This window comes from Drosophila mojavensis, unplaced genomic scaffold (assembly GCF_018153725.1).
Source record: "Drosophila mojavensis isolate 15081-1352.22 unplaced genomic scaffold, ASM1815372v1 contig_81, whole genome shotgun sequence".
NCBI classification, from domain to species: domain Eukaryota; kingdom Metazoa; phylum Arthropoda; class Insecta; order Diptera; family Drosophilidae; genus Drosophila; species Drosophila mojavensis.
In genome coordinates, this window is record NW_025318907.1 from 1,511,000 (window position 1) to 1,538,636 (window position 27,637).

At 39.5% G+C, this 27,637-nt stretch overlaps 6 protein-coding genes across 6 annotated transcripts; 5 read left to right on the forward strand and 1 right to left on the reverse strand.

Moving 5' to 3' along the window:
• The first annotated feature begins 38 nt into the window (after positions 1-38).
• LOC6580448 (sister chromatid cohesion protein PDS5 homolog B) lies at positions 39-5,414 on the forward strand. Its single transcript, XM_044011303.1, has 14 exons — positions 39-288; positions 749-902; positions 967-1,352; positions 1,414-1,621; positions 1,689-1,857; positions 1,924-2,665; positions 2,725-2,988; positions 3,105-3,198; positions 3,261-4,097; positions 4,158-4,294; positions 4,360-4,439; positions 4,500-4,774; positions 4,836-5,120; positions 5,187-5,414. The coding sequence occupies exons 2-14, from the start codon at positions 822-824 to the stop codon at positions 5,280-5,282; spliced, it is 3,654 nt and encodes a 1,217-aa protein (XP_043867238.1). The 5' UTR covers positions 39-288; positions 749-821; the 3' UTR covers positions 5,283-5,414.
• An 831-nt stretch (positions 5,415-6,245) lies between these two features.
• Positions 6,246-8,524, forward strand: LOC6580449. The gene is made up of 3 exons (XM_002006251.4): positions 6,246-6,703; positions 7,735-7,930; positions 7,995-8,524. Exons 1-3 carry the CDS (start codon positions 6,454-6,456, stop codon positions 8,086-8,088), a joined length of 540 nt encoding a protein of 179 aa, XP_002006287.1. The 5' UTR covers positions 6,246-6,453; the 3' UTR covers positions 8,089-8,524.
• On the reverse strand, positions 8,517-9,491 carry LOC26527618. Its single transcript, XM_032730373.2, has 3 exons — positions 9,409-9,491; positions 8,910-9,353; positions 8,517-8,858 (listed from the first exon to the last, which is right to left on the reverse strand). Exons 1-3 carry the CDS (start codon positions 9,422-9,424, stop codon positions 8,701-8,703), a joined length of 618 nt encoding a protein of 205 aa, XP_032586264.1. The 5' UTR covers positions 9,425-9,491; the 3' UTR covers positions 8,517-8,700.
• A 73-nt stretch (positions 9,492-9,564) lies between these two features.
• Positions 9,565-11,085, forward strand: LOC6580450 (GTP-binding protein 128up). The gene is made up of 4 exons (XM_002006252.4): positions 9,565-9,722; positions 9,827-9,947; positions 10,002-10,842; positions 10,902-11,085. The coding sequence occupies exons 1-4, from the start codon at positions 9,681-9,683 to the stop codon at positions 11,002-11,004; spliced, it is 1,107 nt and encodes a 368-aa protein (XP_002006288.1). The 5' UTR covers positions 9,565-9,680; the 3' UTR covers positions 11,005-11,085.
• Positions 11,086-11,186: 101 nt separating this feature from the next.
• Positions 11,187-14,901, forward strand: LOC6580451 (DNA-directed RNA polymerase III subunit RPC2). The gene is made up of 3 exons (XM_002006253.4): positions 11,187-12,142; positions 12,200-13,864; positions 13,935-14,901. Exons 1-3 carry the CDS (start codon positions 11,260-11,262, stop codon positions 14,795-14,797), a joined length of 3,411 nt encoding a protein of 1,136 aa, XP_002006289.1. The 5' UTR covers positions 11,187-11,259; the 3' UTR covers positions 14,798-14,901.
• Positions 14,902-17,041: 2,140 nt separating this feature from the next.
• Positions 17,042-27,613, forward strand: LOC6580452 (DNA fragmentation factor subunit alpha). The gene is made up of 4 exons (XM_002006254.4): positions 17,042-17,390; positions 23,116-23,331; positions 23,701-23,963; positions 24,753-27,613. The coding sequence occupies exons 1-4, from the start codon at positions 17,337-17,339 to the stop codon at positions 25,078-25,080; spliced, it is 861 nt and encodes a 286-aa protein (XP_002006290.1). The 5' UTR covers positions 17,042-17,336; the 3' UTR covers positions 25,081-27,613.
• Positions 27,614-27,637: the final 24 nt, after the last annotated feature.

The following is a 27,637-nucleotide window of genomic DNA, read 5'->3' on the forward strand; positions in this document are numbered from 1 at the left end:
GGTGCCCATTTGCCACACTTTCTACAGTCTGTCCACATTGTGCAGTAGAGTAATGGCGTGCCATTCCGCACAAAAAGTGCGCTGTTAAAAATTTTTCTTGCTAACAACAAACGCTCCATAGTTAACAGCTGAAATAATAAAGACAGATGAAAATGACAAAATAAGTGTCAAAAGTGTTTAAATGGTGCTCTGATTATAACGCATCTTGCTTGTGCTACAATACTTCGGGCTAAACTAAAAGAATTGGCAATTTTTTTACCGCTGGCTGCTGCTCTCAAAAAGTGAAAAGTAAGACCAGCTCTGCCAAATACTTGCAGCTGCAAAGTGAAACAAATTTGCACGATAATTGTGAAAATGCCGTATAGTTCTTGTTCTGGAAAAAAATATTGTTGTGTCATTTTTATATTATTTGTGTAATTCAAAAGAAAAACATTGTGTCTTAAGTTGTTAGTAGTTTGCGTATATATAGCTATGTGAGTGTGTGTATGTCATAAGCGAACGGCTTGGCAATGCTGCCGCCCGCTGTAATCGTTGATTTGGCAATGCTGCCGCTCTGCTTTGGCGCTGCAGTGTGTTTTTTTTTTTGTTTTTTATTTTATTTATCAACTTGAGGGTCACGCTTGCTTTTGTTTTTGGCTCTTAATATTATATATATGCCCTCTATTATTAACATAGAAAGTGCATTCGGTTTGCGTCGCTCTTGACTGTAATTGTTTTTATTTTTTGCCTTCATTGTTTACATTCACAGTTGCATATTGTCTGCAGAGAAGTTTGTGTCGAACGAGCGAGGGAGAGAGAGAGCTTTTAGCAGCAGCAAAACAATGGCTGATATTGTTTATCCCAACGGCTGTCGGCCGTTGGTTGAGGATTTAGGCACCGACGAGCTTATCCGTCGACTTAAGGTTTGTGTTGCTGATTAGTTCTATGTCATGATTGATTGATTTTCTTATGTGTCTAAATCTACAGACTTTAGCCAATGTACTACAGACTATGGATCAGGATGACAACCTGCACCAGCAGTATATACCATTAGCTTTGCACCTACTCGATGATTTCTTTATGCAGCATCAGTCGAAAGATGTCCAATTGTTGATTGCGTGCTGCATAGCGGATGTTTTGCGTGTATACGCGCCTGAAGCCCCCTACAAGGAACAAGATCAAATCAAAGCGATCTTTAAGTTTTTTATCAAGCAACTCCATGGTCTAAAGGATCCGCGGGATCCGTCTTTTAAGCGATACTTTTACTTGCTGGAAAATCTAGCATTTGTCAAGTCATTTAATATGTGCTTCGAACTGGAAGATTGCCAAGAAATATTCCATGAATTATTCAGCACTGTTTTTAAGATTATCAAGTAAGTATTTATCATTATTCATAAGGAATATAATATAATCCATTTGATTTTATAACTGTAGTGATCAGCACAGCGTTAAGGTGAAGAACTTTTTTCTCGATGTTTTGAGTCCTCTGATTACTGAGGCAGATAATTTGTCTGTCGAACTGCTGGATCTTATATTGATCAACATTGTGGAGCCAAATAAATCAACCAACAAACATGCGCATGAACTGACGGAACAGCTACTGCTCAAGACAGGAGATGCCTTCGAAGCAACTATTAAATTGGTGAGAAATATTAACATGGAAATCAACAAAGTAAGGTTTTTAAACGCTTGTATTGTCTTTCATCTAGTTCTTCAATCGTTCATTGGTCATGGACAAACCTAATAACAAGCTAGCCATTACTAGTAAGATCTATGATTTAATCTATGAGCTTAACCAAATCAACAGCGATCTATTGGTATCGGTCCTACCGCAACTGGAAAACAAGCTTCTCTCCACCGACGATGCTGAGCGACTGAGTAAGTGCGGTTTTGTTTTTTTCAGCCTGAAAATACGAATGTAACTTTTCTCTTCTCAATAAACAGAAGCTACAACATTACTGGCGCGTATGTTCTCCGAGAAGGATTCACAATTGTCTAAGAAGTATCCATCGCTATTGCGTGTATTCTTTGGCCGGTTTTGTGACATTACTGAACCAGTTCGCGTTAAATGCGTTCAATCGTCAATGCACTTTTTGCTCAATCATCCGCATCTGCAGGCTGAAATAACCGAAAAGCTACGGATGCGCCATCACGATCTGGACGAGCTGGTGCGCCATGAGGTCGTGATGGCGATTGTGGAAACCGGGAAGCGTAATTTCGACATTGTCGTTAAATCGCCAGAGCTATTAGAAATTGTACGTGAACGTACGATGGACAAAAAATATAAAATACGTCGTGATGCTATGAACGGCTTAGGGTACATCTATAAGCGAGCAATCTGCGAGCCAAACGATTTGAGTGATGATGTGAAAAGCCAAGTAGATTGGATTAAGAACAAAATCATGCATGGCTACTACAAACTGTGCCTGGAGGATAAACTGATGGTGGAGCGTCTGCTTATCACCTGTCTGGTGCCTTATAAACTAGCACCAGAGGAACGTATGAAGAAGCTCTATCATTTACTAGGAGATTTGGATACGAATGCAACAAAAGCGTTTGTCGAGTTGCAAAAGAATCAAATGAAATCACGGCACACGGTAAGTGATTGGATTAAGCTGCATCACTCCAAGGAATTTACGCCTCGTGTGCTCAGTCAACTGGCCGCAAAGCAGGCCAACATTGCCAAGTAAGCACAGAAATATATAATTATAGTTCTTTAAGTAAAGCTATAATTTATGCTTTTAGATTGCTGCCGGATCCGCTGAAGGCTAGTGAGTTTATCACACAGTTCAGTCAACATTTGCGCAAAGATGCTCAGCTACTACGCTGTATAAACATTGTTCTTAAGCGGGATGTCAGTTGCCGCGAATGCGCTGACACAATGAGCGTGCTGCTCAAAAAGCTTGGCGCTCATGTAATGACCAATCTCTACTATAATACGGTCAAAATGCTAATTGAACGCGTGGCCTCCGTCATGGTGGACAAGGAGTCAATTGGAGTGCTAATCGGGTAAGTTGTATCATAAAATACAAAATGTGTATCCACCCACATGTATTAGCATTTATTAATAATCCAATTATCTGAAAAACCTGAATCCATGCTTAATTACTCTATGACGTTTACAGGCTGATCGAACAGTGTATTCAGGGCGGTGACATTTGCCATGAGATTGGAATATCATCGCACGAAGCAGGCGAACGCGGCCTTAAATTGTTATGCGTAGGTGAAATTAGATTTTAACTGGTTCAATGTTTCTACAGTGTTGTTTTGTGTCTTTTCAGATGCTATCGTATGTTTTTTCGGCTCATTTCTTTACGGATACCTCGTTGCGACATCTTATTGCGCTTTTAAGTTATGAGCATGAATATGTAGCACCGTTGGTGCTGAAAACACTGACCCATTTGGGTCGTTATCAGCCGCTTATTGACGATGCCAATCCAGCTATATTGAATGAACTGGCACCTATTTGCAAGGACTTTGCGCTTATGGGTACACCCAAGCAGGCCAAGCATGCAGTGCGATGTATCTTTGTTAATAGTCAATCATCATCCACGGCCACTACGGATGGCGGCGGGAGCGCCTCGACCACAACACAAACAGTGCATCCCATTTTCAATGAAATCATTGAGGAACTGAGAGTTAAACTAGCACCCAATTGTGAATATCAGCGAACTAAGATTGTTACATTGGGGCACATAGCGTACAATATGCCACAGGCATTCCTTACGCCCATCAAAAACATGATAGCGAGGCGCATTGTCAAGGAGCTGCTTATACAAGAAGTGCCAGCGCAACGGGATCACGAACTGCCCGAAGGCGACTGGTGCGAACAGGATGAACTGCCGCCGGACACACTTTGCAAGTTAGATGCTCTTAAGACGATGGCACGCTGGCTGCTCGGCTTACGATCCGACGAGCATGCAGCCCAGAAAACCTTCCGAATGTTGGCGGCCTTTGTTAATCAGCGTGGTGATTTGCTAGCTCAGAATAGATTGTGCGGTGCTGAAAAGTCGTGGTTGCGTCTTGGCGCCGCCTGTGCAATGCTTAAGGTGTGCGAACAGAAAGGCGTTGGCGATCAATACAGCGCCGAGCAGTATTTACAGCTCTCTCAGCTAATGGTCAGTACCTATAGTTAAAAATTTAAGCAAGTATATATTAAATTAAATTTCCTATTGCAGGAGGATCCGGTGCTGGAGGTGCGTGAGATATTTGCCCGAAAACTGCATAAGGGACTGGGTCGGGGTCTGCCGCGCCATTGCCTACCCTTGGACTTTATGGGTTACTATGTGTTGAGCGGCAAGGAGACCAATAGAAAGTAAGTACTTGACTATTGAAGTAATTCAAATAACTATGTATAATATATATAACATTTTATTTTAGATTACAAGATCAAATACGTCATTATGTGGAGGCGGATGTGAATAGGCGACGGGAGTATCTTAAGACTGTGGCCATGACCTGTAAGCTAGGCGGTATGCCATTCCTGAAGGAATACTAATATTGATTATTATTTTATATAGCACCGGATAGCTCTACAGAATCGCAATCGCTGCATATTTTACCTGACTACATGCTGGCCTTTGCCATTCCGGTGCTGGTGCATGATCCTAGCTTCACGAATCATGAGGACTATGTGCAGCTGCGCCATATGGAGAAGTGTTTGCGCTTCATACTTGAGCCACTGATGGCGAAACGGGAATCATTTGTGTATGGTTTTTATAAGCAACTGCTGCATCTGATTAAACACCGCGAGTACAGTCAGAGTTCGGACAAGGATAGAATGCAAAATAACTATGTAAGTTTTTTCTTCTCTATATTGGCATCTCTTGATATTAACATTCACTTTGTTAAAATAGAAAATGTGGGCGCTCTGTGATCTCGCTATGCATATTATCGATGCTAAAGTTGGTCAATGTGATGGCAATTCGAGCGCATTCTCAATGCCATTGGCGCTGCCTGAAATGTACTATAAACTGCCCGCCGTTGCAAATTTCCAGAACAATGAAGTCTATATACCCTTGGACGTGTACACATTGGGTGCCAAGACAAGCAAAGCGTCAGCAACGGCATCGTCCCATGCGACTGCGGCCAGTTCTAAACGGACTGCAGCATTGGCAATCATGGATGATGACAATTCACAGGTAAATTGTCACTGATAACCATAACCAAAAAAAGAACTCTGAGTAATTACTGCCCCTTTTTAATAGGAGAACAATCTATTTGATAACATACGCGCCGCAGACACCACAGAGCCGATGACTAAGCGAACGCGCGGCGGTGCCGCAGCGCCTGCGAAATCGTAGAGCAGAATACGGCTACTTGTTAGTATAGTGTTAGTTTAGGCCCTAAGTTAACTAAATATTTAAGACGTAGATGGGTACTACGATTAGAACATACACTTACACACACACACACACACATACTCACGCCACGGACCAACAGCAAAACCCTCAGCCGACAGACAATTGCATCCTTGAAATTATTGTAATTTGTGTTGTGTGTGGATCGATGCAGCAAGCAAACAGACCAATCAACCAACATGGCAACATACCAATCTCTAATAATGTCGCCTATTTTGTTAATTTTAGTTCTAATTATATGAGAGAGCATAGTTTTACCTCTATTATTATTCTATTATATATTTTAATTGTGTACTGTTTTTGTATTATGCTCCTTTTGGCTTGTTTGATTGTAAACCTTTTGCACTATTTAAAAAAAAAAAAATACTTTTAGATATTTACCACAAATTTATCGAATAAAAAAAAAAAAAAAAAAAAGAAAAAGAAAAAGAAGTTAGAATGCAAATTAGTTGAAGTATACCCCGACGTAAAGTAACAGAGCCTTATTAAGAAATTAATATTAACTTTTCTATGAACGCAGTTAAAATTTAGTTAATATAAAATGCGTGATTAATCATAATATACTTTATAAAACATATACACATATACATATTCATAAAACACTGAGAATGCATTCAAAATGTATTAAAACAATTGAAGAACATTGTTGTAAGCGTATTGAAGTAATATTAATATTGAAGAAAACAAAATTGTACATTTAACTATTAATACTGTTTTTCAAATACAAATAATTATTTTAAACAAAGTAATAAGAATAAAATGGTCCAAGAAATCATTCAAATTTATGAGGTACGCGCGTACTAATTATGGAGAGCTACGGTAACACTGAACTATTGAGAGTTGCCACTATGCGCACGCAGCTTGGCAACGCCTCAGACAGTTGCATTTATTTTGTCTGTCAGAGGGGTGCGTTGAGAGAGTGTCTTCTTTTTTTTTTTTTCGTACATTTTTGTGATTGCTCTTGAAATTAAAAGAAGAGTTAATAAATGCGCTATCAATAATATCAAAAGAGACGTAAATATATAAAGTGTAATACGAAAGGTAATCAGCGCATGAATCGTGCTCGCCTTTAGTTGACATCAAGTTGGTCGCAAGCCGATTCGGCACTATCAGTATGGAAACAAACGTGCAGCAGAGCGGGCAGAAGCAGCGCATATACACCTCAACCCCGAAATTGAAGCAGCGTAAATCGGGGCCGCACAACGCCATTAGCCTTTGTAGTTTTGTCAAAGCAACAACAAAACAATATTTTTACGTGGGTGGTGCTAATGGTGTCAAGGGCCAGGAGTCAATAATTAACATCCTGAAAGCACTCATCACATTTGTCATTCTAATTATCGTCTACAAAATCATAATTTTAGCAAGTGAGTATATTCATTCAAGGTAGCACTTGTGTCTGTTTCCCATTTGATTGTGTTGTTTAGAGTAGTGTAAAAATAGCGGAATATGCATATGTACTTATGCACAGATGTTTTTACATACATATATGTGTATATGGACAATTGAATGATCTCATAACGATTTCTATTCGTATTGCTTTTGTGTTTCACCTTCATGTTGCGCCTTTCCAGCACGCTCCGCCAGTATTCAAACAACCCATCCTCCCCACCGTCAAATGCGCTAAGCATCTAAATAAAGACCCACCAAATGGACTGTTGCGCATTTTGTTTTAGCCAATAGCAAAGCCATTTGCATACGCAACGCCGCAAGGCAGAGCAGCGATTATTCACTAATTGCTAAACGTTTTTTGACTTTTGTTTACATACACATTTAAGTTAGTATGTATGCATATATTGGGCACTACAGACATGTCAAGTTCTTGTATGTATTATGAATGACTTAACGGTATTTTGAACTCAGTCGCGTCACGCGACCTAAAACGCACAGTGGCACGAGTTGGCGAATATCAATTATTTATAAATAGAACGTAAATAAAAGATTACAAGTTATACGTTTGAATTATGCTTATTAAAGTTTTTATTACAACTTGGCAAGAGATTAGTGTAAATACATATATAGTGTAAATAAATTATTTATAACATCTAAATTTTGAGCGAGTTTACTAACGTTATTAGCTATTTTTTAATCTTTTAATCTTTATGAAAATACTACATAGTTTACTTTTAAATTTCTTGTCGCCGATGCTATTCCACTGTGCAGCAGTTGAGTGGGCGTCGGAACTGGTTGAGTTAAGAGTTTTCCTCATTGTTAGCTGCCAGCTTTTGCAATCGTCAATGTGAGCAGACGTCGCGAGAAACAATTTTGTGTTCGGTTTATTATTGCTGTTATTTTGTTGTTGGCTGACGCCAGCGCATTGCTGATATTACCCAATATCGAATAACTGACCTTGAAACGCGTATATATTTATAACCTATTCCAATTGCCGCCCCCACAGTGTCCTACATCAATGGCAGCGGCGTGCAGCAGCTGAGCAGCTATGTGCAATCTCAGCTGAGCGGTGCCTTTGAAAAACTCCTTCCCGTGCTGTGCGGCCTACTTGTGGCAGGGTTCGGCTATGCCATCGTTTACTTGGACAGCGCTGCGCCAGGCGTTTCGCCACGAACACCATTCTCACCGCCGGCCAAGCAACGGTAAGTTCAAATGCCGCAATAAAGTAAATCAATATTTTCTTTGCTACAAGCGCTTCCATTGCAGCTCTCGCCAAAACAAATCCTCAATGCAGCTGAACTATTTCTGTGCTCTGGCCGTGGGAGTTATCGTTACATTCTTTACATATTCACATTTGTGAGAAAAGAATTTCCTTATAGTCAATTATGGCAGCAGTATTAAGTATTCGATTCAGTCCAATTAAAAAATAATAATTTATTTTTCACTTAAATGAAGTATTATATAAAATATATATAAATATATGTTTGGCTTGTGCAATGCTCCTGAAGCAAAAACCTAACAACAAATTTAGTAAAAGCTAAAAGAAGCTCAGCGTCAAACTTGAAATTAAACTGTATATTAAATATATATGTAGATTAAATTAAATATTAACTATAATCCATTACTAATAATAGAATATGTTTACATATACAAATATGTGTAAAACCAATGTGAGAGTACAAATTGTGGAAATGTGTAAAGCATTAAAACAGATTAACTATTTATATGTACTAAAAAGAAATATCTGATGCATATGGCCATTGGAAGGCTAAATTTAAATAAATTAAAAACTACTATTTGTGTTTTGCATTAATATATATGAGAGAACATTCTGCAGGCGCGTGAAATTCTGTTGCCAATCAACAAGGCTTACCTGTGAAACGCTGAAGGTATTCAAACGATTCTCACCTATAAAACGGCCCACTACATTGACGAAACAACCTGTGACGCAACAAAGGATATATTGTATAAATCAATGTGTGTAAAGGGACAAACACTTGCCATTGCTCAATGATTTCAGTTCACCATCGAAATCATAGAAAATGGCCTGTAGAATCGGTCCTTTATCTTCGTTGCGCAACAGCAAGGTTTGTTCGCCTCGTTTGCCCGCGATGATTCGTAAAAGCTGACCTGTTAAGAATACAGTTATTTTTAGATATACTAAAGTGTCAATCAGCACACCATAGACATTCCAGATTGCATTTAAATGTGGCTGCTCTCGGTGCATTTTAATACAGAAGTCCACACGGCCGATTAAGCTCACTAAATCACGCCCAGGCTTTAACATCGGTGAAGTTGGCAACGCGGCAAGCGGTTCAACTTTGGGTATTACAGTTATTTCTGTTTTTGCACAGCAAAACGATTTGTTGAGACCTTTAGGTGGCGGATTGTACACAAACTCGTGCTTGGGTTTAATTTTAACGGGATCTTCAACAAATCCAGAAAATATAAGCTTATTATCCTTTTCGCAGAGACTCAATTTGGTTTGCTTTAACTGACTTCCAGTTTTTCGCAGTAGTCCAGAAGCAGTTTCAAAGCTCCGATTGCCAAGCAAATGTTCATTTGCCTTTAGTTGAGCTTTGAATTTTTGCTGGGTATTGGTGGATAAGTTGTTGATCTTTTTGGCTGTGTATATAAATTTTGTTGAGTATATATTCACGAAAATATTTTAGTTACTTACTTTTGTGTGTGAACATTTTGCACTGGAAAACCGACAGTTACACAGTTGAAAAGAAAGGAGACCGTGTTATTCTATATTTTGGAGCGCCAGTATTTTATGCATCCCTGGTACAGCTTTTGGTAATTTTCGATTTATCCGATATAAAATTATCGCAGTGACTCTTATCGGCAGTCTCCACGCGAGTTTATTTTCGTTTTTAATGCATTAAAAATTTGTAAATAGTACTCATCGATTTGACTTAACTTTGGCATTAAATAATTAACCCGGAAGCGATGAGTACGATTCTTGAGAAGATTGCGGCCATCGAGTCGGAGGTAAGCAGGCGTATCCTAGTCAAAAATCTGCCAACTACGAAGCTAACCTGTCTCCCTGTCTTTCATTTACTTTATATGCATGTGTGTGTGTATGTGACATGTAGATGGCACGCACGCAAAAGAATAAGGCAACGTCTGCCCATTTGGGTTTACTGAAAGCCAAGCTTGCTAAGCTCCGACGTGAGCTTATCTCGCCAAAGGGCGGCGGCGGCGGTACCGGCGAAGGTATGTTGAGCTTTAATTTAAAATAGGATATGACTTTAATCAATACATTTTCAGCCGGCTTTGAGGTGGCCAAGACGGGAGATGCGCGAGTGGGTTTCGTCGGCTTTCCCTCTGTGGGTAAATCGACGTTACTATCGAATTTAGCTGGCGTTTACTCTGAGGTAGCCGCATACGAGTTCACAACGCTCACCACTGTGCCGGGTTGCATTAAGTATAAGGGAGCCAAGATACAGTTGCTCGATTTGCCTGGTATTATTGAGGGCGCGAAGGATGGCAAAGGTCGTGGTCGTCAGGTGATTGCTGTGGCGCGAACTTGTAATTTGATCTTCATGGTGCTGGATTGTCTGAAACCATTGGGCCATAAAAAATTGCTGGAGCATGAATTGGAAGGCTTTGGCATACGATTGAATAAGAAGCCTCCAAACATTTACTACAAAAGAAAGGACAAGGGTGGCATTAATCTCAACTGCATGGTGCCCCAATCAGAGCTGGATGCGGATCTGGTCAAGACCATACTGTCGGAGTACAAGATACACAATGCTGACATCACACTACGTTATGATGCAACTAGCGACGATCTGATTGATGTCATTGAGGGCAATCGCATTTACATACCGTGTATTTATCTGCTGAATAAGATCGACCAAATTTCTATTGAGGAGCTGGATGTGATTTATAAGATACCGCATTGTGTACCCATATCAGCGCATCATCATTGGAACTTCGACGATCTGCTCGAGCTGATGTGGGAATACTTGAAGTTGGTGCGAATTTATACCAAGCCCAAGGGTCAGCTGCCCGACTACAATTCTCCGGTCGTCCTGCACAATGAACGCACTAGCATCGAGGACTTTTGTAATAAGCTGCATCGATCTATTGCCAAGGAATTTAAATAGTAAGTTAAGTTATTTACTTAACGATAAATTTGTATAAATGGTTTATATTAATTTCCAGTGCGCTGGTCTGGGGATCATCGGTCAAACATCAGCCGCAAAAGGTGGGCATTGAGCATGTACTGAACGACGAGGATGTGGTGCAAATTGTGAAAAAGGTCTAGGGCCTCTTATTATATAAATATAAATTTTGGATTTTAATTGTTTGCATTTTTTGAAATAAAACACGAATTGCACTGACTATATTTAAGCACCGTTGCTGCTTGAGATACATTTTTGAAGAGACCGCCTTTTGCTGACTGAGAATAATCGATAGGAATTAACTATCGATAGCTGAATTTGAAATGCATTTTCTCTGTGATCCACCTCTAACCACGCGCTGTTATTATTGTTAACAATATTAGATTGGTTCTTTTTAAATGGGTGAGGAAAAAAAGGACGATGCGTCTATGGAGGATGACACTTGGACGCAAGGCGACAATAAGGAATGGTCCAAGCCTATCAAGCCATTGCAAGAGAAATGGAAACTGGTACCGGCATTCTTGCAAGTCAAAGGCCTTGTCAAGCAGCACATTGATTCCTTCAATCACTTCATCAATGTCGATATCAAGAAAATTGTGCGTGCCAACGAAATTGTAACCAGTGGCGCAGATCCGCTCTTCTACCTGAAGTATTTGGACGTACGCGTGGGCAAGCCGGACATTGACGATGGCTTTAACATAACCAAGGCGACCACGCCGCACGAGTGCCGGCTGCGAGACACTACCTACTCGGCGCCCATCAGTGTGGACATTGAGTACACACGTGGCACCCAGCGTATTAAGCGCAACAATTTGCTCATTGGTCGCATGCCTTTAATGCTCAGATGCTCGAATTGTGTGCTCACTGGTAAATCCGAGTTTGAGCTCTCCAAGCTGAACGAATGCCCGCTTGATCCGGGTGGTTATTTCGTGGTGCGTGGCCAGGAGAAGGTCATTCTCATACAGGAGCAGCTCTCCTGGAATAAAATGCTGACTGAGGACTTTAATGGTGTCGTCCAGTGCCAGGTCACCTCATCGACGCATGAGAAGAAGTCGCGCACGTTGGTGTTGAGCAAGCATGGCAAATACTACCTGAAGCACAACTCAATGACGGACGACATACCTATTGTCGTCATATTTAAGGCTCTGGGCGTCGTCTCCGATCAGGAGATAATGGCTCACATTGGTTTGGACGCGCGTTCTCAGAATCGTTTTGGTGCTTCTCTTTTGGAGGCCTTCAATCTGAAGATCTTCACACAGCAGCGCGCCCTGGACTATATGGGTGAGGCTCGACTTGTGGGTACTTAATTTGCTTATGAAGATAATTTCCTCCTCACAGGCTCCAAGTTGGTGGTGAAGCGTTTTCAGAGTGCCACGACTAAAACCCCCTCGGAGGAGGCACGCGAGCTGCTGTTGACCACAATTCTAGCCCATGTGCCCGTTGACAATTTTAACTTTCAAATGAAGGCGATCTACGTATCGTTAATGGTGCGACGCGTGATGGCCGCAGAGCTGGACAAGACGCTATTCGATGATCGTGACTATTATGGCAACAAGCGATTGGAGTTGGCTGGATCGTTGATTTCGCTGATGTTCGAGGATCTGTTCAAGCGCATGAACTGGGAATTGAAGATGATAGCGGACAAGAATATACCCAAGGTGAAGGCGGCACAGTTCGATGTGGTGAAGCACATGAGAGCGGCCCAGATTACCGCTGGCCTCGAGTCTGCCATCAGCTCTGGGAATTGGACAATTAAACGATTTAAAATGGAACGCGCTGGCGTTACTCAGGTACTATCGCGACTCAGCTACATCTCGGCGCTGGGCATGATGACGCGCGTTAACTCACAGTTTGAGAAGACGCGCAAGGTGTCCGGTCCCCGCTCACTGCAGCCCAGTCAATGGGGCATGCTGTGTCCCTCCGATACACCCGAAGGCGAAGCCTGCGGTCTAGTCAAGAATCTGGCGCTAATGACGCACATAACGACCGAAGTGGACGAACGGCCGGTCATGACGTTGGCCTACAACGCAGGCGTCGAGGACATACGTGAGGTCAGCGGCAATCCCATCAATAATCCGCACGTTTTCCTGGTCTTCATCAATGGCAATGTGCTCGGCCTGACCATTAATCAACGGCATCTGGTGCGCAACCTGCGCTATATGCGCCGCAAGGGACGCATGGGCAGTTTCGTTTCCATCCACACGTCATACACACAGCGCTGCATCTTCATTCACACGGACGGCGGACGGCTGTGCCGGCCATATATCATCGTGGAGAACCAACGTCCACTTGTGCAACAGCGTCATTTGGATGAGCTGATGCGGGGCGTACGTAAATTTGATGACTTTCTGCATGACGGATTGATTGAGTACTTGGATGTGAATGAGGAGAACGATTCGTTTATTGCCTGGAACGAGGAACAGCTTGAGCCGCACACCACGCATCTCGAAATTGAACCGTTTACACTGCTGGGCGTCTGTGCTGGCCTGGTACCGTATCCGCATCACAACCAGAGTCCTCGTAATACCTATCAATGTGCGATGGGTAAACAAGCCATGGGCATGATTGGCTACAATCAAAAGAATCGCATTGACTCCCTCATGTACAACTTGGTCTATCCGCAAGCCCCGATGGTCAAGTCGCGCACCATTGAGCTGACCAACTTCGATAAGCTACCCGCCGGCCAGAACGCCACGGTGGCTGTCATGAGCTACTCCGGCTATGATATCGAAGATGCACTGATCCTAAACAAGGCTTCAATTGATCGCGGCTATGGACGTTGTCTGGTCTACAAGAACTCCAAATGCACTGTGAAGCGCTATGCGAATCAGACCTTTGATAGAATCATGGGTCCAGTAAAGGATGCTCTAACCAATAAGGTGATCTTCAAGCACGATGTGCTGGACACGGATGGCATTGTGGCGCCTGGAGAACAGGTGCAAAACAAACAAATCATGATCAACAAGGAAATGCCAGCAGTGACTTCCATTAATCCACTCGAAGGTTTTTATAATTTCATATATGTATATTATTCAATATATTAAATTGATTACTCATTCTGTTTTCATTGCAGGCCAATCGCAGGTGCCCTATACCGCTGTGCCCATAAGCTACAAGGGACCCGAGCCCAGCTATATTGAGCGCGTGATGGTCTCGGCCAATGCCGAGGAGGATTTCCTCATTAAGATATTGTTGCGACAAACGCGCATACCGGAGATTGGCGATAAGTTTAGCTCGCGGCATGGGCAGAAGGGTGTTACGGGCCTCATTGTGGATCAGGAGGATATGCCGTTCAATGACTTTGGTATATGCCCAGACATGATCATGAATCCACACGGCTTCCCCTCCCGAATGACAGTGGGCAAGACCTTGGAGTTGTTGGGCGGCAAAGCTGGTGTCTTGGAGGGTAAATTTCACTATGGCACAGCCTTTGGGGGCTCCAAGGCGGCGGATGTGCAGGCAGAGCTGGTGCGTCACGGCTTTAACTATATGGGCAAAGACTTTTTCTACTCGGGCATAACGGGCGCACCGCTGGAGGCGTACATCTACTCGGGACCGGTTTACTACCAGAAGCTGAAGCATATGGTGCAGGACAAAATGCATGCCAGAGCACGTGGTCCCAAGGCCGTGCTCACACGCCAGCCCACCCAGGGTCGCAGTCGTGAGGGTGGGCTGCGTTTGGGCGAGATGGAACGTGATTGTCTCATATCTTATGGAGCGAGTATGCTGATAATGGAACGTCTAATGATATCATCCGACGCCTTTGAGGTGGACGTGTGCCGCACCTGCGGCAGATTGGCCTATTGCTCATGGTGTCACTTCTGTCAGTCGTCGGCCCATGTCTCTAAGATATCGATGCCGTATGCCTGTAAACTGCTATTCCAGGAGCTGACTAGCATGAATGTGGTGCCCAAGCTAATACTGGAGAATTACTAGTGAGGGCCTACATATCTATGTATATACATCTATGTATATATGAATATATTTATATGAATGAAGACAAGTGGAATAAATTGTATGTTTATGTTTGTAATCCTAAACTCTGTGCCTTAAGTTCAATGAACGAGGGGTCGTGGCCTACGTGACCCGCTCATCCATATCCATTCAATGAGCCCTGCCTGCCATTACCCAAAACGGCGCCGTGATAAATGTTATGGCCTAAAACTTGGCAACGTCTGCTTTTAAATTCCCATTTAGCTCCGCCGACAGCCACGCCCAGCTCAGCCTCACTTTCACAGCATTTGCGTAAATTTTAACATATTCATGAAGTTTCCAGCGAATGTCAAAGTGAAGTGCCAAAAGAGGCGGGCGAAAAGCTTCACATCAACTGTTAACTAACATAGCACGAGCTGCCTCATTAACAGTGAGGGGCAATGCTCTCAAATGTTAGCTAAGAGAGCAGCTCGTCCAGTGCGCTGTTATATTGCAGGCTAGCTAAAGACGGCTTAAGTTTCCTGCTTAATTGCATCTTTTATAGCGGGCCAGGCTTATCAAATTGCTGATTAACCTTGTTTTCGTTTGTGCGCCCTTTGTGTAAACACAAAAGTTATGGCCAGCCAGCGCGCTTAGGCGCGTGGGGGCGTGTTGAATGGGCCGTTGTCTTTGACAATACCACGTAAATGGGGATTAGGAAAAGTGTTTTGGAAAATGATTTGGGGCATTGAGATTTTCACTTTCATATTTTTGATAAATGATTGATTATAAATTATATCAATATTTTCTCAATTATGAGATTAAAACCTGAACACCTGAAATACCCTAGTTTGAATTTAATTTAATTACAGGGTATTTAATATCCATGGGCTTCCGTTCCCACACCCGAACTTGTTGATTATCAATTAGCATAGGAAAATAAACAATTCAAGGCATATACAAATGAAAACCGTTGCTTGTTTTATACTCAGCCTTCTGGGGCTATCTATTTATATGACAAACAGAGAAGGGTGAGAATTCTCGCCTAAAAATTCTGTGCTTACACGAAAGTGTTGACATTTTTACCTTTTTTTTTTTTTTTTGTTTTTCGAAGAGGAGGAGGAATACCTTAACTTTGAGTAGCTGCTGCGACTTTGAGGCTATTCATCATGACATTTTGGCCAAGTTTGCTGGCTTTGTGGGTCAATGCACCGGCACGCACGTGACTCGGCAACTGGCAACACCTATAAGGCAATGTCCTTGTATGTCATTTCAAGTCACTTGAGCTCAAAATAGTTAACGCCCAACCACCCTCAGCTGCCGCTGCCCCTGCCCCAGCCCATGCCACTGCCACTGCCTTCTGTTGCAAGTGCAATGACAGCAAACGGGGCAAAGGCAAACAGTTCGTATCCAATGGGGCACAATAACGATAAGACTGCTCAACCAACTGGCTACCTTCCGGCTGGGTATGGGGCCAGGACATGGGCTAGGCATCGCATTCATGCCTTTTGGCTATTTGTCAAAAAGTTTACTTTTGATTCACACATATATATACACATACACACACACAGTTGTTAACATCATAGATTTAAATAGGTGTTGGCCGGTTAAGGCAAAGTTAACCGTTGCTTAACTGTTGTTTAACTTGGCTCGGGTAAAGAGTTGCCCCCCAAGGACATTGACTGCCATCAAGTTTGTTGGCATTTTGAATAGCTGATCTATATCAATATAACTTAGTAGCTAGTTTTGAATATATATATATATATATTTTTTTTTTTTTACTGATTTTTTGGTTTTAATCTTATCATAAATTCTTTCGACAAATTTCTAGCAAGTTTCATTGAGCACCTGTGTGCCACTTAACAGTGGGCTGCTAAAGGACTAGCCAAAGAGCAAGGCATAGTTTTACAATTTGCACGCTCTTTTGTAAGCTCTTATTTGCGTTTTGCTCTGTACTCTTTGTAAAAAAACAACAGTGCTGAGAGCTGCTACAATTTGCAGGCCACATTTAGCTGATTTAGCTGCAAACTCCAAGCTAGAATTGAATAAATGTACCAAATAATGTATAATATAATTTTGTGCAAATGAAATATAATTCCTTATTATTAGCTGTAGTTTTTCAATACTAAAACGAAAAATTTCATACAACTTGTCAGCTTGAAAATAACTCATCCGCTTTTAGGGTGGACAGCACTGTCCTCTGCTACTGGCTGCTTTTTGTTCTCTTCTGCTGTGCGACTATAAAAGCCAGTGTCGTAGTTAAAGAGAGTTCAGTTGAAACCGGCGGTCGCTCGCGCTTCTGCTAATTGCACGTAAAGCTTGGAACTACGCTTGAATTATAAATGAAAAGCTGAACAAAAAACATTTTGAGCGCAGTTTGCACAAAGTAATAATTGTTGTCAGTATTGCATCAAGTGCTGTGTAAACCAAATAAATATTAATTAAAGCTATATAAATTAAAGCTAATGCTGTGCAGTGTTGCAAATGTGCCAATAACTGTTTAGAACAATTTTGCAAATTTTTAAAAATATAATCACAAAGCTAACAATAGTATTGAGCCAAAATGCCAAATGCTACGGAAATAACAAATGGCACTGACTCCAGAAAGCCATTCAAAGTAAGTTAGTCAATTGTTTGGATTCCAATAAAAGGCCAGAGCAAGGCAGACACATTGCAGTGCCATGCCCTTTTTTGGGCGTCGCAGTTGTTGTTGCTGTGGCTGTAGCTGTAGCTGCGGCTGTTATCGTTTACAACCGCGTGCTGTGTTTCGCATTTGCGCTATTTAAAAATTCCCCCATAAAAAAAAAACTGGGTGAACTTAAAGTTGCTGTGAGCGAGGAGTGAAGAGCGTTCAGCAAGAGAGCAAAAGCTCTGAAGCAGGTTGCGCTGTTAAATGTTGTTTACTTGTGAGAGCAGAACAAAGCAACAGTAAAGAGAGAACGCCATGAAAAGAGTGTGCTCAGTAATTCGTTTGTGTGTTTGCAAACGCAAAATACTTGACATGCATTTTTGGGCTTTGCTTTTATTGTTCCTTTTTGTGTTTTGTTTCGTGTGTTTTGTATGCTTTTTTCAGTTTTGAGCGCTTTGGAATTGTTTGTCTTTGGCATTTGTTTGCTTGCCAACAATTGCCTTTGTTGTCAACTAATTTGTTTAGCCGCTGTCTAAATAGCTCACAGCCGTTTAAGGGACGTTTGCATTGTATTTGTCTTGGACAGAGCAAGGCTTAAACCAAAGCAAATGCAACTCAAGAAATTTTCTTTCACATACTTTATTTTTGTCTTTCGGCAAATGTTTCGCAAATTTACTGCGGTCGCTTTGTGATGCGGGCCTTTTATCAGTGGTTTAACAACACGACAAGTAGAAAATTACAGGATTTGTTAGTGCGTCAGAACGCTTCCATTAAAATGTCGCTGCATATTATAATAATTAATTTAAAATTCTGGCAAACATAAATCGGCTTAAAAGCTGCCAAAATACGCAGACAACCATGCAAAATGCTATTAAAAAAGTTCCGCAACTGACATGTCACTGTAATTAGTAACTGCCACGGCCACGCCCACGCCTACGTATACACGCCCACTGGCACTGTCACAGTGACAGCCGGCAGCCGCATAAATAATATATTTCATAATTTACATAATTTGCAGCCATAGTTCAAACAGTAATTTAAACTTGGCGCCTAATTTCCCCAGCGGCTTTCAAATCTGCGTTCTAGGCCTATCAAATATTTACTATCCAACTTGTGGCTATATGCAGTCACCTATCTGCCCACCTTTACTGGGAGAGTGGCTCCGCTCTCCTAGTCCGTCGAGTGGCCCAATCGAGACGCAGTCACGTAGTCGCTGACGCCACTTTGACAGATGCGCTAAGGAGCGGACAGGATATGTTGTACGTGTTGAGTGTCCTGCGGCTGGCAGGAGCGCTGCAGGCTTTTTGAGGATTACACGATAGTTGAGCTGAGCCGACGGTCGAATTAGCAGAGATTTTTGATCGATTGCAGTTCAATTTGTACACTGAGAGAAAATTTTGACAGTTTGGTATTCTTTGAAGAATGTTTGGGATGAGAGTCTATAGTTTACTAAGATTAAATTTAAAATAATAATTCTCTATTTTCTTTCGATGCGATTCCCAGTCTAAGAAATTTAAAACTCACTAAATTTTTTCTATAAAAATGTTTATTCAATAAAGCGTATCTTCCGACTGCTCTTTCCAAACTTAGCTTAAATATTTGATAATTTAAATATTTGTTAATCACGTACAATTTTTTAATGCATTTGCCAATATTTTTCTTCACGCAAATAAATTGAATATTTGCCTGCATTTGGGGCTCTAGGCAGAAATGCTGCCTTGAGCCAGTGCAGCTGCAATTTCAATAATATTTATCATTATTTGATGCAATAAATTGAGCCAGTTTGAGCTACAGGCAAATTTAATTCGTTTTTAAAATAAAATCACAGTTAGGCTTTTTATTGTATGAAATGCATTTAACGTAATTGAAAATGTGAATATCTGCGAACGGCACATTGAATTGGCCAACAAATGCATGGGGCTTGCCGCAATCAGACAAAAAATAGTTGGCAGGAGTTGGCATTTTTTTAGGCTGCTCAACTAGAAAGTACCCTGTATAACAGACGATTCTTATGCATGTCTGTATATAAACTTGAAGAGCTGTTAGATTGATATATTAATGCAAAAATAATAATGATTTGAAATTAAAAATTATGATAATAATATTAATAATAATAAATAATAATAATATAATAATAATATTATAATTAAAAAAATCAATATAATATAAATAAAATAAAAATAAAAAATAAGAATAGCAAATAATATATAATTTAAATAAATATTAATTCCAAATTTAAAATTATAATGTAAAAAAAAGGAAATAAATACAAATTTATTATTAAAATAGTACTAATAAGACAATAAAAAAAATTGTACAAATTTGTATTTAATTTGAATTAAAGTTCAATAAATGATTGATTGATTGCTTCTTATACAATATATCGATGGCATTTATAGAAAAATGAATTGACTATTATTGATTGAATTGAACTGTGGACTAACTATACTATAAACTTATAAAGATCTGTATAGATCAAAGATCATTATATATAAAGTCAATCGAGACCAATCAAAGAATCAAAGACACTAATTCACTCCGTCATAGTTGCTACTAGTTCTGATCCTTGAACTTGTTTATAAGGTATTGGAAAACCACAAATAAAAATGATATCTGTGTAATTCCTCGTATGATGTGCCCTGAAAAGTGCGCTTCAATAGTTGGCGCAAGTTTTGATTGTTGGCAAGTTTTTGGCTTAATATGATTAATATTTGGCGCAAGTTTCGAGCGAATGCGGCTGGAAAAAGTTTTCAATGCCAGTGAGGCCAGACAATTCCCAGGCAATTTATCAGCTGGCGCTCTCCTTTGAGTTCAGCACTCGAGTTTACTGTTTCGGCTAATGGTCGCTGAAGGCGAAATTCACCATTTTTGCCTGCTACTTTCTTTTTATCATTTTGCTGGCTGTGTGCTGTGGGTAATTGTAATAAAAATGCTGTAATGCAAACTCAACTTCAATTTCATTTCGCACGCCCAGCTCTATTATTTATGAGGGCGCGCCTTGCAGCGGCACGTTGCATGTTGCCAGCTTGAGTGATAAATTTGGCGAGCAGTCGTGAGGCCGCCTTCGATGCTGTTGCATATCTCACTCTCTCTCTTGCTCTCTCTCCCTCTCTCTCTCTCTCTCTCTCTCTGTCTCTGTCTCTGTCTTTCCCTGTGTTACTTGCCCACATCTAATTTATGTTCAGTTTAACCTTAACGCTCAGGCGCCATTTAACATAACATGAAAGTTTAATAGAGCCAGCCAGCAGATGAATGTCCTTGTGCTGTATGTCTTGTACCGCTGCTGCCGCTTCTTGTGGCATGTATTTCTGGCATGCGCTCGAAAGTATGCTGCATTAAACTGCTGACAGGCATAACTTGTTAGCAAACACGACAAATATTTGTGCGGCAGGCAGACGAGTGCATGTCAAACTGTGCTCAAGTTTTACGCGCAAGCAAACTGCAACACGAAGTAGCCAAAAAAGAAAAAGAAAAACATGAATATGCATATATGCATATTCTATACATACATGTAAAATATTTTCCAACATTCCATTTCAACTTCATTTAAGGCGAGACTCTCAAAGGCTCTAATGCTTCAGTTTGGTAACTCTGCTAAAAATTACAAAAGGAACAAAAGGCATACGAAATTGGGTTGAAGCTTATTTACAAAACATTTTGCGCTTGAATAAAGTTTTGCATTTGATCTATTTACTTATTTATTAGGCAAGCGTTTGCCATAAATCTCAATTAGATCCGCCAGTAGTTGACAGCTGACAGGGCAACGTGACGTATGCAATATTTCTTTTACCTGTTATATTCGCCTTTCTTTATTTTCTCTGCTGCGGCTTTTCGATTTGTTATTGTTGCTCATTTATAAGTGTGCCTGTGTATGTGTGTGTCCCTTGGGCATAATTATTTGGTATTTGGGTTCTAAATTACTCGAAAATGTGACTCTAACGACTGCCTCATTTGCTGCCGCTGCTGTGGCACTGACTGATGTGCCGCTGATGACAGCCATTGACGCTAAGTGTTAATTACATTTTGATCAACTTATAGCGCAATTAAGTTAGTTTAAGTTAGCTGTTGCTAGAGGAAATACAAGTTTAACAAGCGTAAAGAGTCCTTTTGAAATAAGTCGAGAGCTGAAGAGAGATGAGAAAGATTTCTGCAGATTTTCTTACACTTCAGATGTTACATGTTTATTTATGATTGGTAAGCACTTTTATCGTTCATTGAAATGTTGATTTTAAGTGCCAAAAGTTTGCGTGCAAAGTTTCCAAATGAAAATATTAAATGAACCAAGTCCGGAGTGTGGTCCAGCAGAGCCTAAGCATGCATGAAAACTTTTTGTTTCTCAAAGCTTGGCGAATGTCAAGTTTTTCTGCTCGTGCATGAAAAGGGACCCATAATGATTAAGGCCAGACAAAGTTCTGCCGGCACTAACAATATATCATAAGTATATGCATTTATTGATTTCATTTCTTTTTTTTAGAAATTTATTCATTTCGGAACGTCTAGATTGATCAGGCATCATAGACACCCATAGAGTTTATGAGTTAAAACTTATTAGGGTGTGAGCGTAATATAAGAGCACATTTAAGTTTTATTATATTATATTGAAATACATAACATATTTTATATTTTGTTAAACTCGAAGTATTTAACTTTAATAGGGAGAATTGTTGTGTATAAAAATTATGAAAAATTATAATTTTTAAAATTTAAAAGAATAGTTTAAAAAAATTGAATTGAAATATATAAACAAAATGTCAAAAGTTTTCCTCATTGTAATATTTTCTGGAAAGTTGAATGCGTTAAGTTTAGCAATTAGTTTACTTTGAGAAAAGTTCAACGAAAAAACATTCTCTGCAGACGAACTAAAACTTTATATACAGATGTATGTAAATTGTCTTTATGAATATTAAGTATATATAGTAAAGCACCATGAATGTCTCCTCATATTGAAAACATTCAATGATGCAGATTTAAGAGCTCTCAAAGCTGCTAACTTTTTGTTTTTACCTCTCATGCAAGGCATTAAATCAGCTTTATGTCTAATGAGCACACTCCACAGGCTGTCAAATTTGCATTGATATATACATACATATATACATACGAATTTATGTTTGGACTATATTCGCTGGGGCTTAACGTGAATGTCAGCTAATACTTTAATCTATGTAGCTCTCGTCATGAGGGTTGTCCAGGTTGTGACGCAGTTGTAATGACCCCAACAATCTAGACCCACTTTCAGAAGTTGCTAAGCTGTTAGGCCGTCGGATGGGTGCGTGTGTGTGTTGTTGGGAAACTTTGGGAACGTGGTAATGAGTTCACGTGTCCGTCGGCATCAGTGTGGCAAGTGGGCCAAAAAAGACACGGGGCAAACAACACAGCAAAAAAACAAAAACATTTTCATCAGCACGCGCTGCCTAATGCCAAGTTGATTAAGCGAGAGCAAGACCTAAAAAACAAAGAGAGAACGAGAGAGATAGAGAGAGAAAAAGAATAAAAACTAAATGTTTCTGAGCGCTGTTATAGTCGAGTGTCCGGCTTTAATATTTTATATTGGTCCATGTAGCACTTGTTCTTGTTGCTGTTGTTGCTCTGGCCGTAGTATTAATTTATTATTCATTCAATGTATATCGCCCTCCATATGTGACTGCAAACGTGTAACGGTTTATTATTCCCTTTATCCTTGTTCCATTCCCTGCTGCCTTCTGTCTACTGCCAGGTCAAGGACGTCACGCGCAACATTAAAAAAGCCGTCTGCGCCGCAAGCCTAGAGGAGATACGCACCAAGGTGGCCGAGAAATTTGACAAGTGCGAACAGCAGCCGACCATCCACTTGGACTCCGATGGCACCGAAATCGACGATGAGGAATATTTTCGCACCCTCGATGAGAACACCGAGCTGGTGGCCGTATTTCCTGGAGAGCATTGGATCGATGTGAGTAGAACAGAACTTCAGCTGAAATAATTTAATTTATAATTATGGTATGATTAAAAAAAACACAAATGTAATATTTTATTTTATTTTAATTTTATTTTAATTAAAAATACTAATAAACATAATGACGGATAAAGGGAATGCTTATAAACAAACTAAAATATTTTTTTTTTTATATGGGAATTTTGTTTATATTTATTTATTTATTTATCATATATTCCTATAGAATATAATATATATTCGCTTTCATAGAAACATTGCCTTTATCCTTCTTTGGGCACAGTAAAATCTATTTAATTGTTTTCACTTAGCGACATTTGGGGTCACGTACTCGTATTTCAACTGTTTTGTATCTCATATGCTTTATAGCCCACTCACTACGTGACTATAACCACGCCGAATGCCACGGCCAATGGCAGCATCACTGGCAACCCGGAGAGCGGCGACACCACGGATGCCAATAACTCGGAATCGGCGCGTATCCGGCAGCTGGTTGGCCAGCTGCAGAATAACTTGTGCAACGTTTCGGTCATGAACGACGCTGATCTGGACTCGCTATCCAACATGGATCCCAACTCATTGGTGGATATAACTGGCAAGGAATTTATGGAGCAGCTCAAGGATGCGGGCAGGTGAGCAAAAGTTACTTTAAAATTTAATTTTTTTTTTTATGAGAAGCTCTTTTGGTCTTTGCTGATAAAATTGATCAAATCGGCGTAAATATAATAAAATCTTTTAACTCATATGTTAAGATGAATAGATATACACAAGTACATATTTAGGTCTCTATCTCGCTATTTGTCAAAATTGTTTGCACTTAAACAGTTAAACGATTTATTCTTTAAGCTTTGTGCATGAAATGAACCGAAATCATACTCTCTCACTCTCGCTCAGAGCAAGTGACTTTGGTTCTTTTCGTTAAACTGTTCGTGTGATGCTCTTTTAACGAAACTTCGTTTACGATCAACGTTCGCATAATGAGACTCAGTAGGCGAGCGAAAGCTCTAAGCAAACGGTCTTCACATTCACATACATACATGCACACATTCAGTTCACGTAAGCGATGTGTTTAGCGAACACAACATTCACCTACATACCAATACGTACATCTAACTGGTCGGAGAGCAACCAGAGCGAAACCAAACAACAATAAACGATTGCATGCCGATCGGTAATGAACTCGCGAATAACATTGATGCAATCGGTTGCTCTCTGAGTTTTTGTTTTTCAGAGTGTGAGTAGAAAAGACTTATTTGCATAAATCGAGAGAGAGAGAGTCAACAGTTATTTGCGAACTGAAATTTATTATTACAAAAACTAGTTAAAGTGTATTATAATTTGGTCAACTATGCCATTCACTTGCATTTCTATTTATATTTCTGTTGTACATCTTCCACGTCTCTTTTGACTTTCCTTTTTAGACCCCTTTGTGCCAAACGCAACGCTGAGGATCGCTTGAACTTGTTGAAACTGCTGAAGGCTGGCGCAATTTTCTGCTCGGAACGCTATCCGGAAGATGCGGAGGCCATTGATCGCGAGATTGGGAGGCAGCTGAACGAGGCGGAGAGCGGTCAGGTGACCACAACAAATGTTAGCAACTCTCGCACCATCGAGGTGGTGCAGTGCGACAATCAGAATACCACCATTACCATAACCGTTGCCGAGGCCACAACCACATGCAGCACTGTTGAGGCGTCTTCTCAAAACAACGAAGTCAATGCCAATTCGAACGGTAATGGTGATATCTGACTGCCCATCCTGGGCAGCCTTAGATAGAGCCTGGCTGCCGGGGAGTTGCCAAATTAAGGCACTTTTATCAAACATTGTTTTACACAAATAAAAAAACGAGGAGAAAAAGAGGAAGACGAAAACGAACAGAAGAATCAGTCCTGCAACATTGGGTTAACATACACGTATTTCTAGCATATACTTAGGCGCTGCGAGTGGCCAAACGAACAGAATTAAAAAATCTACATCTTGAAACGTAAAAACGAAATATTCAGAAATGCTTCATAGAATTTAAGAGCAATTGAAAGTTAACGAAATATTGTACTAGCATAAAAATCATAAAGATCAACAGGTTATAAAACCAAATGGCGAAAAACTTCGGTGCATCATTTAAAGATTGCAAAGTTTAAGCATGGATTCAGTAGACCTCTATCTATATTCTACAAACAGCTTGGAGGAAGATAATGCATTGACAGCAATTACAAGAGTTGTTTTTATGATAGAGTTTCTAAAATGGATTCTGATTTTTTTTTATATTGAGTGAAATATATTTCGTTTAATTTGGGAGGTTGAAATCTTTCGCTCCTAAAGTTATTTAGTTGAAAATGTGGGTGTTTTTTAAAAATCAACTGTAATTGTTTTTATTTATTTATTTATTTTTTTATTTGAAAAAAAAAAGAAAAAAAATTGCTGTAGAAGCAAAAATATCATGTATTGAATATACATTTTAAATATCATTCCACATTTTGTGGTCAGAGCTTGACTAGTTTTCTCCTTTTTAGTGAAATTTTCATGAAAAAAAGTGTGTTTTATTTCAAGGTTGAGTATAAAATTTTTATTTGAATTGAGACATTCAATATCGGCGTTAAAACTTAGACGCAGAATCAGACTGTGGCGTAATTAATTCTATCAACTTCAGGATTCTTATCCATGTTAAGCTAAAACTATTTGAGAACTGTATTTATGTTAAATGTCTGAATCTATATGACTGTTAATAGATATATGACTCTATATAAACTTCTATAAATCTGAGTTAACACCCGTTGGGCATTGAGCAAAGCTATAAACCTTTATTAATTCTACAACTGTCCAACTTCCAGTGGGCCAGTCCAAGGCTTAAAATTAGTTTCAATGCCAGCAACAGAATAACTTGGAGAATACTTTTCAACAAACTTTAGCTATAACAGAGTAAACAAAAATCAATTGTTGCCAACCGCTTAACAATGGGGCATATCAGATTTTTAATTCATGAATGTTGAAGTTCTAAATGTATTTACGTAATGCGAATGTCAATTGAGCCAAAGCCATTTACAAAGATCTGCATAAAATTCTGGCTCCGAATCGGCTGGATATATAGAGTCAATGAATACATGCTACTGAATTCATAGTAAAATCCAACATGAATCTATTATTTGCTGATCAAGTTTTTTGCCAAAGTCGAATCATGTCAGAATAAATGAAAATAATTAATAGAAAGGAAAATCAAAAATAAACGACAACAATAAATATATAAACAATTGCATAAATATATCATATGAGGTAGTAAGAGACGAGGAAACTATAGGAAAATATCATGTTCATTATTATTGAATAATTGTACGAAAAAAATGGTTTTAATGTAATTACTATGATAAAATATGAATTAACATTTTGAGTAGTTAGAATGAGTATTTGAAGATTTTTTGCTGCTTGGACAAGTTTTAGTAAAAAGTTGCGATGAAGATGAGTATGAGGGAATAAATTTTCGATTTGTATTCTTTTTTTTTAATTTTATACAACTTATTTGGAGTAGTTAGAGTTTGAAATGATGTTGATGTAAACATTTTCTTATTGTTTTACGGTTGATAATAATTGATAATAATTATTATCTTTTGTAATTTTCCATAAATATTATGTTCGTATTTAATATATTAAATGTGTCTGGAGCAATTAGTTATTGGTTTTCTTGATCATTAGCGTGAATGCTTTGCTCTTGAAAGATTTTATTCTCTTTATATGTATATGTATATCAAATATGATATAATGTTATGTTCTGCCATAGCGATTATTGAGGTTAATAAGATGTTTAATTAGTATAAGCACAGACGCACACATAAAATTGTTTTTAGACTAATGCCATTGAAAATGTCATTTGTTGAAGCCAATTGAGACTGAATGTATTTATGTGTAACAATTATTTGAGGGTATGAAACAAAATAGATTGTATTTCGAAATCGACCTGGTTTAGAAATTGCTTCAAGTGAATCCCCCACAAAGAATATTGTAGCGTAACCAAATACACACACACACACTCACACACAAACGTAAAGAATTTAACAACAAACTCTTAATATTAGTAAAATTTAACAATAAATGCAAACGAGAAATGCAATTACACTCTTATAATCATATACAGAAATGAAAAAAAGGCAAATCAAAGGCAAATTACAATATACATAAGCAATAAATATACCGAAATCAAAGATAAGAGAAAACTTAAAATTATAAAATATACATAGTAACTGCATACACCAAGCAACAATATACCTAAATAAAAGCATATTAACAAAAGCAAGTCTAATATTTACTGTTCAAGCAC

What these genes read in the sequence shown, in the direction of transcription:
- LOC6580448 (XM_044011303.1), top strand. Translation starts at nt 822, where the DNA reads ATGGCTGATATTGTTTATCCCAACGGCTGTCGGCCGTTGGTTGAGGAT. An exon ending in TCGAAGCAACTATTAAATTG is followed by an intron (nt 1,622 to 1,688) that starts GTGAGAAATATT and finishes TCTTTCATCTAG; the next exon opens with TTCTTCAATCGTTCATTGGT. An exon ending in GCGGCCTTAAATTGTTATGC is followed by an intron (nt 3,199 to 3,260) that starts GTAGGTGAAATT and finishes GTGTCTTTTCAG; the next exon opens with ATGCTATCGTATGTTTTTTC.
- LOC6580449 (XM_002006251.4), top strand. Translation starts at nt 6,454, where the DNA reads ATGGAAACAAACGTGCAGCAGAGCGGGCAGAAGCAGCGCATATACACC. An exon ending in CAAAATCATAATTTTAGCAA is followed by an intron (nt 6,704 to 7,734) that starts GTGAGTATATTC and finishes CCGCCCCCACAG; the next exon opens with TGTCCTACATCAATGGCAGC. An exon ending in TCACCGCCGGCCAAGCAACG is followed by an intron (nt 7,931 to 7,994) that starts GTAAGTTCAAAT and finishes CTTCCATTGCAG; the next exon opens with CTCTCGCCAAAACAAATCCT.
- LOC26527618 (XM_032730373.2), bottom strand. An exon ending in TGCAATCTGGAATGTCTATG is followed by an intron (nt 8,859 to 8,909) that starts GTGTGCTGATTG and finishes TATTCTTAACAG; the next exon opens with GTCAGCTTTTACGAATCATC.
- LOC6580450 (XM_002006252.4), top strand. Translation starts at nt 9,681, where the DNA reads ATGAGTACGATTCTTGAGAAGATTGCGGCCATCGAGTCGGAG. An exon ending in TTGCGGCCATCGAGTCGGAG is followed by an intron (nt 9,723 to 9,826) that starts GTAAGCAGGCGT and finishes TGTGACATGTAG; the next exon opens with ATGGCACGCACGCAAAAGAA. An exon ending in CGGCGGCGGTACCGGCGAAG is followed by an intron (nt 9,948 to 10,001) that starts GTATGTTGAGCT and finishes ATACATTTTCAG; the next exon opens with CCGGCTTTGAGGTGGCCAAG.
- LOC6580451 (XM_002006253.4), top strand. Translation starts at nt 11,260, where the DNA reads ATGGGTGAGGAAAAAAAGGACGATGCGTCTATGGAGGATGACACTTGG. An exon ending in GCGCGCCCTGGACTATATGG is followed by an intron (nt 12,143 to 12,199) that starts GTGAGGCTCGAC and finishes TCCTCCTCACAG; the next exon opens with GCTCCAAGTTGGTGGTGAAG. An exon ending in TTCCATTAATCCACTCGAAG is followed by an intron (nt 13,865 to 13,934) that starts GTTTTTATAATT and finishes TTTTCATTGCAG; the next exon opens with GCCAATCGCAGGTGCCCTAT.
- LOC6580452 (XM_002006254.4), top strand. Translation starts at nt 17,337, where the DNA reads ATGCCAAATGCTACGGAAATAACAAATGGCACTGACTCCAGAAAGCCA. An exon ending in ACTCCAGAAAGCCATTCAAA is followed by an intron (nt 17,391 to 23,115) that starts GTAAGTTAGTCA and finishes GTCTACTGCCAG; the next exon opens with GTCAAGGACGTCACGCGCAA. An exon ending in CAGCTCAAGGATGCGGGCAG is followed by an intron (nt 23,964 to 24,752) that starts GTGAGCAAAAGT and finishes TTTCCTTTTTAG; the next exon opens with ACCCCTTTGTGCCAAACGCA.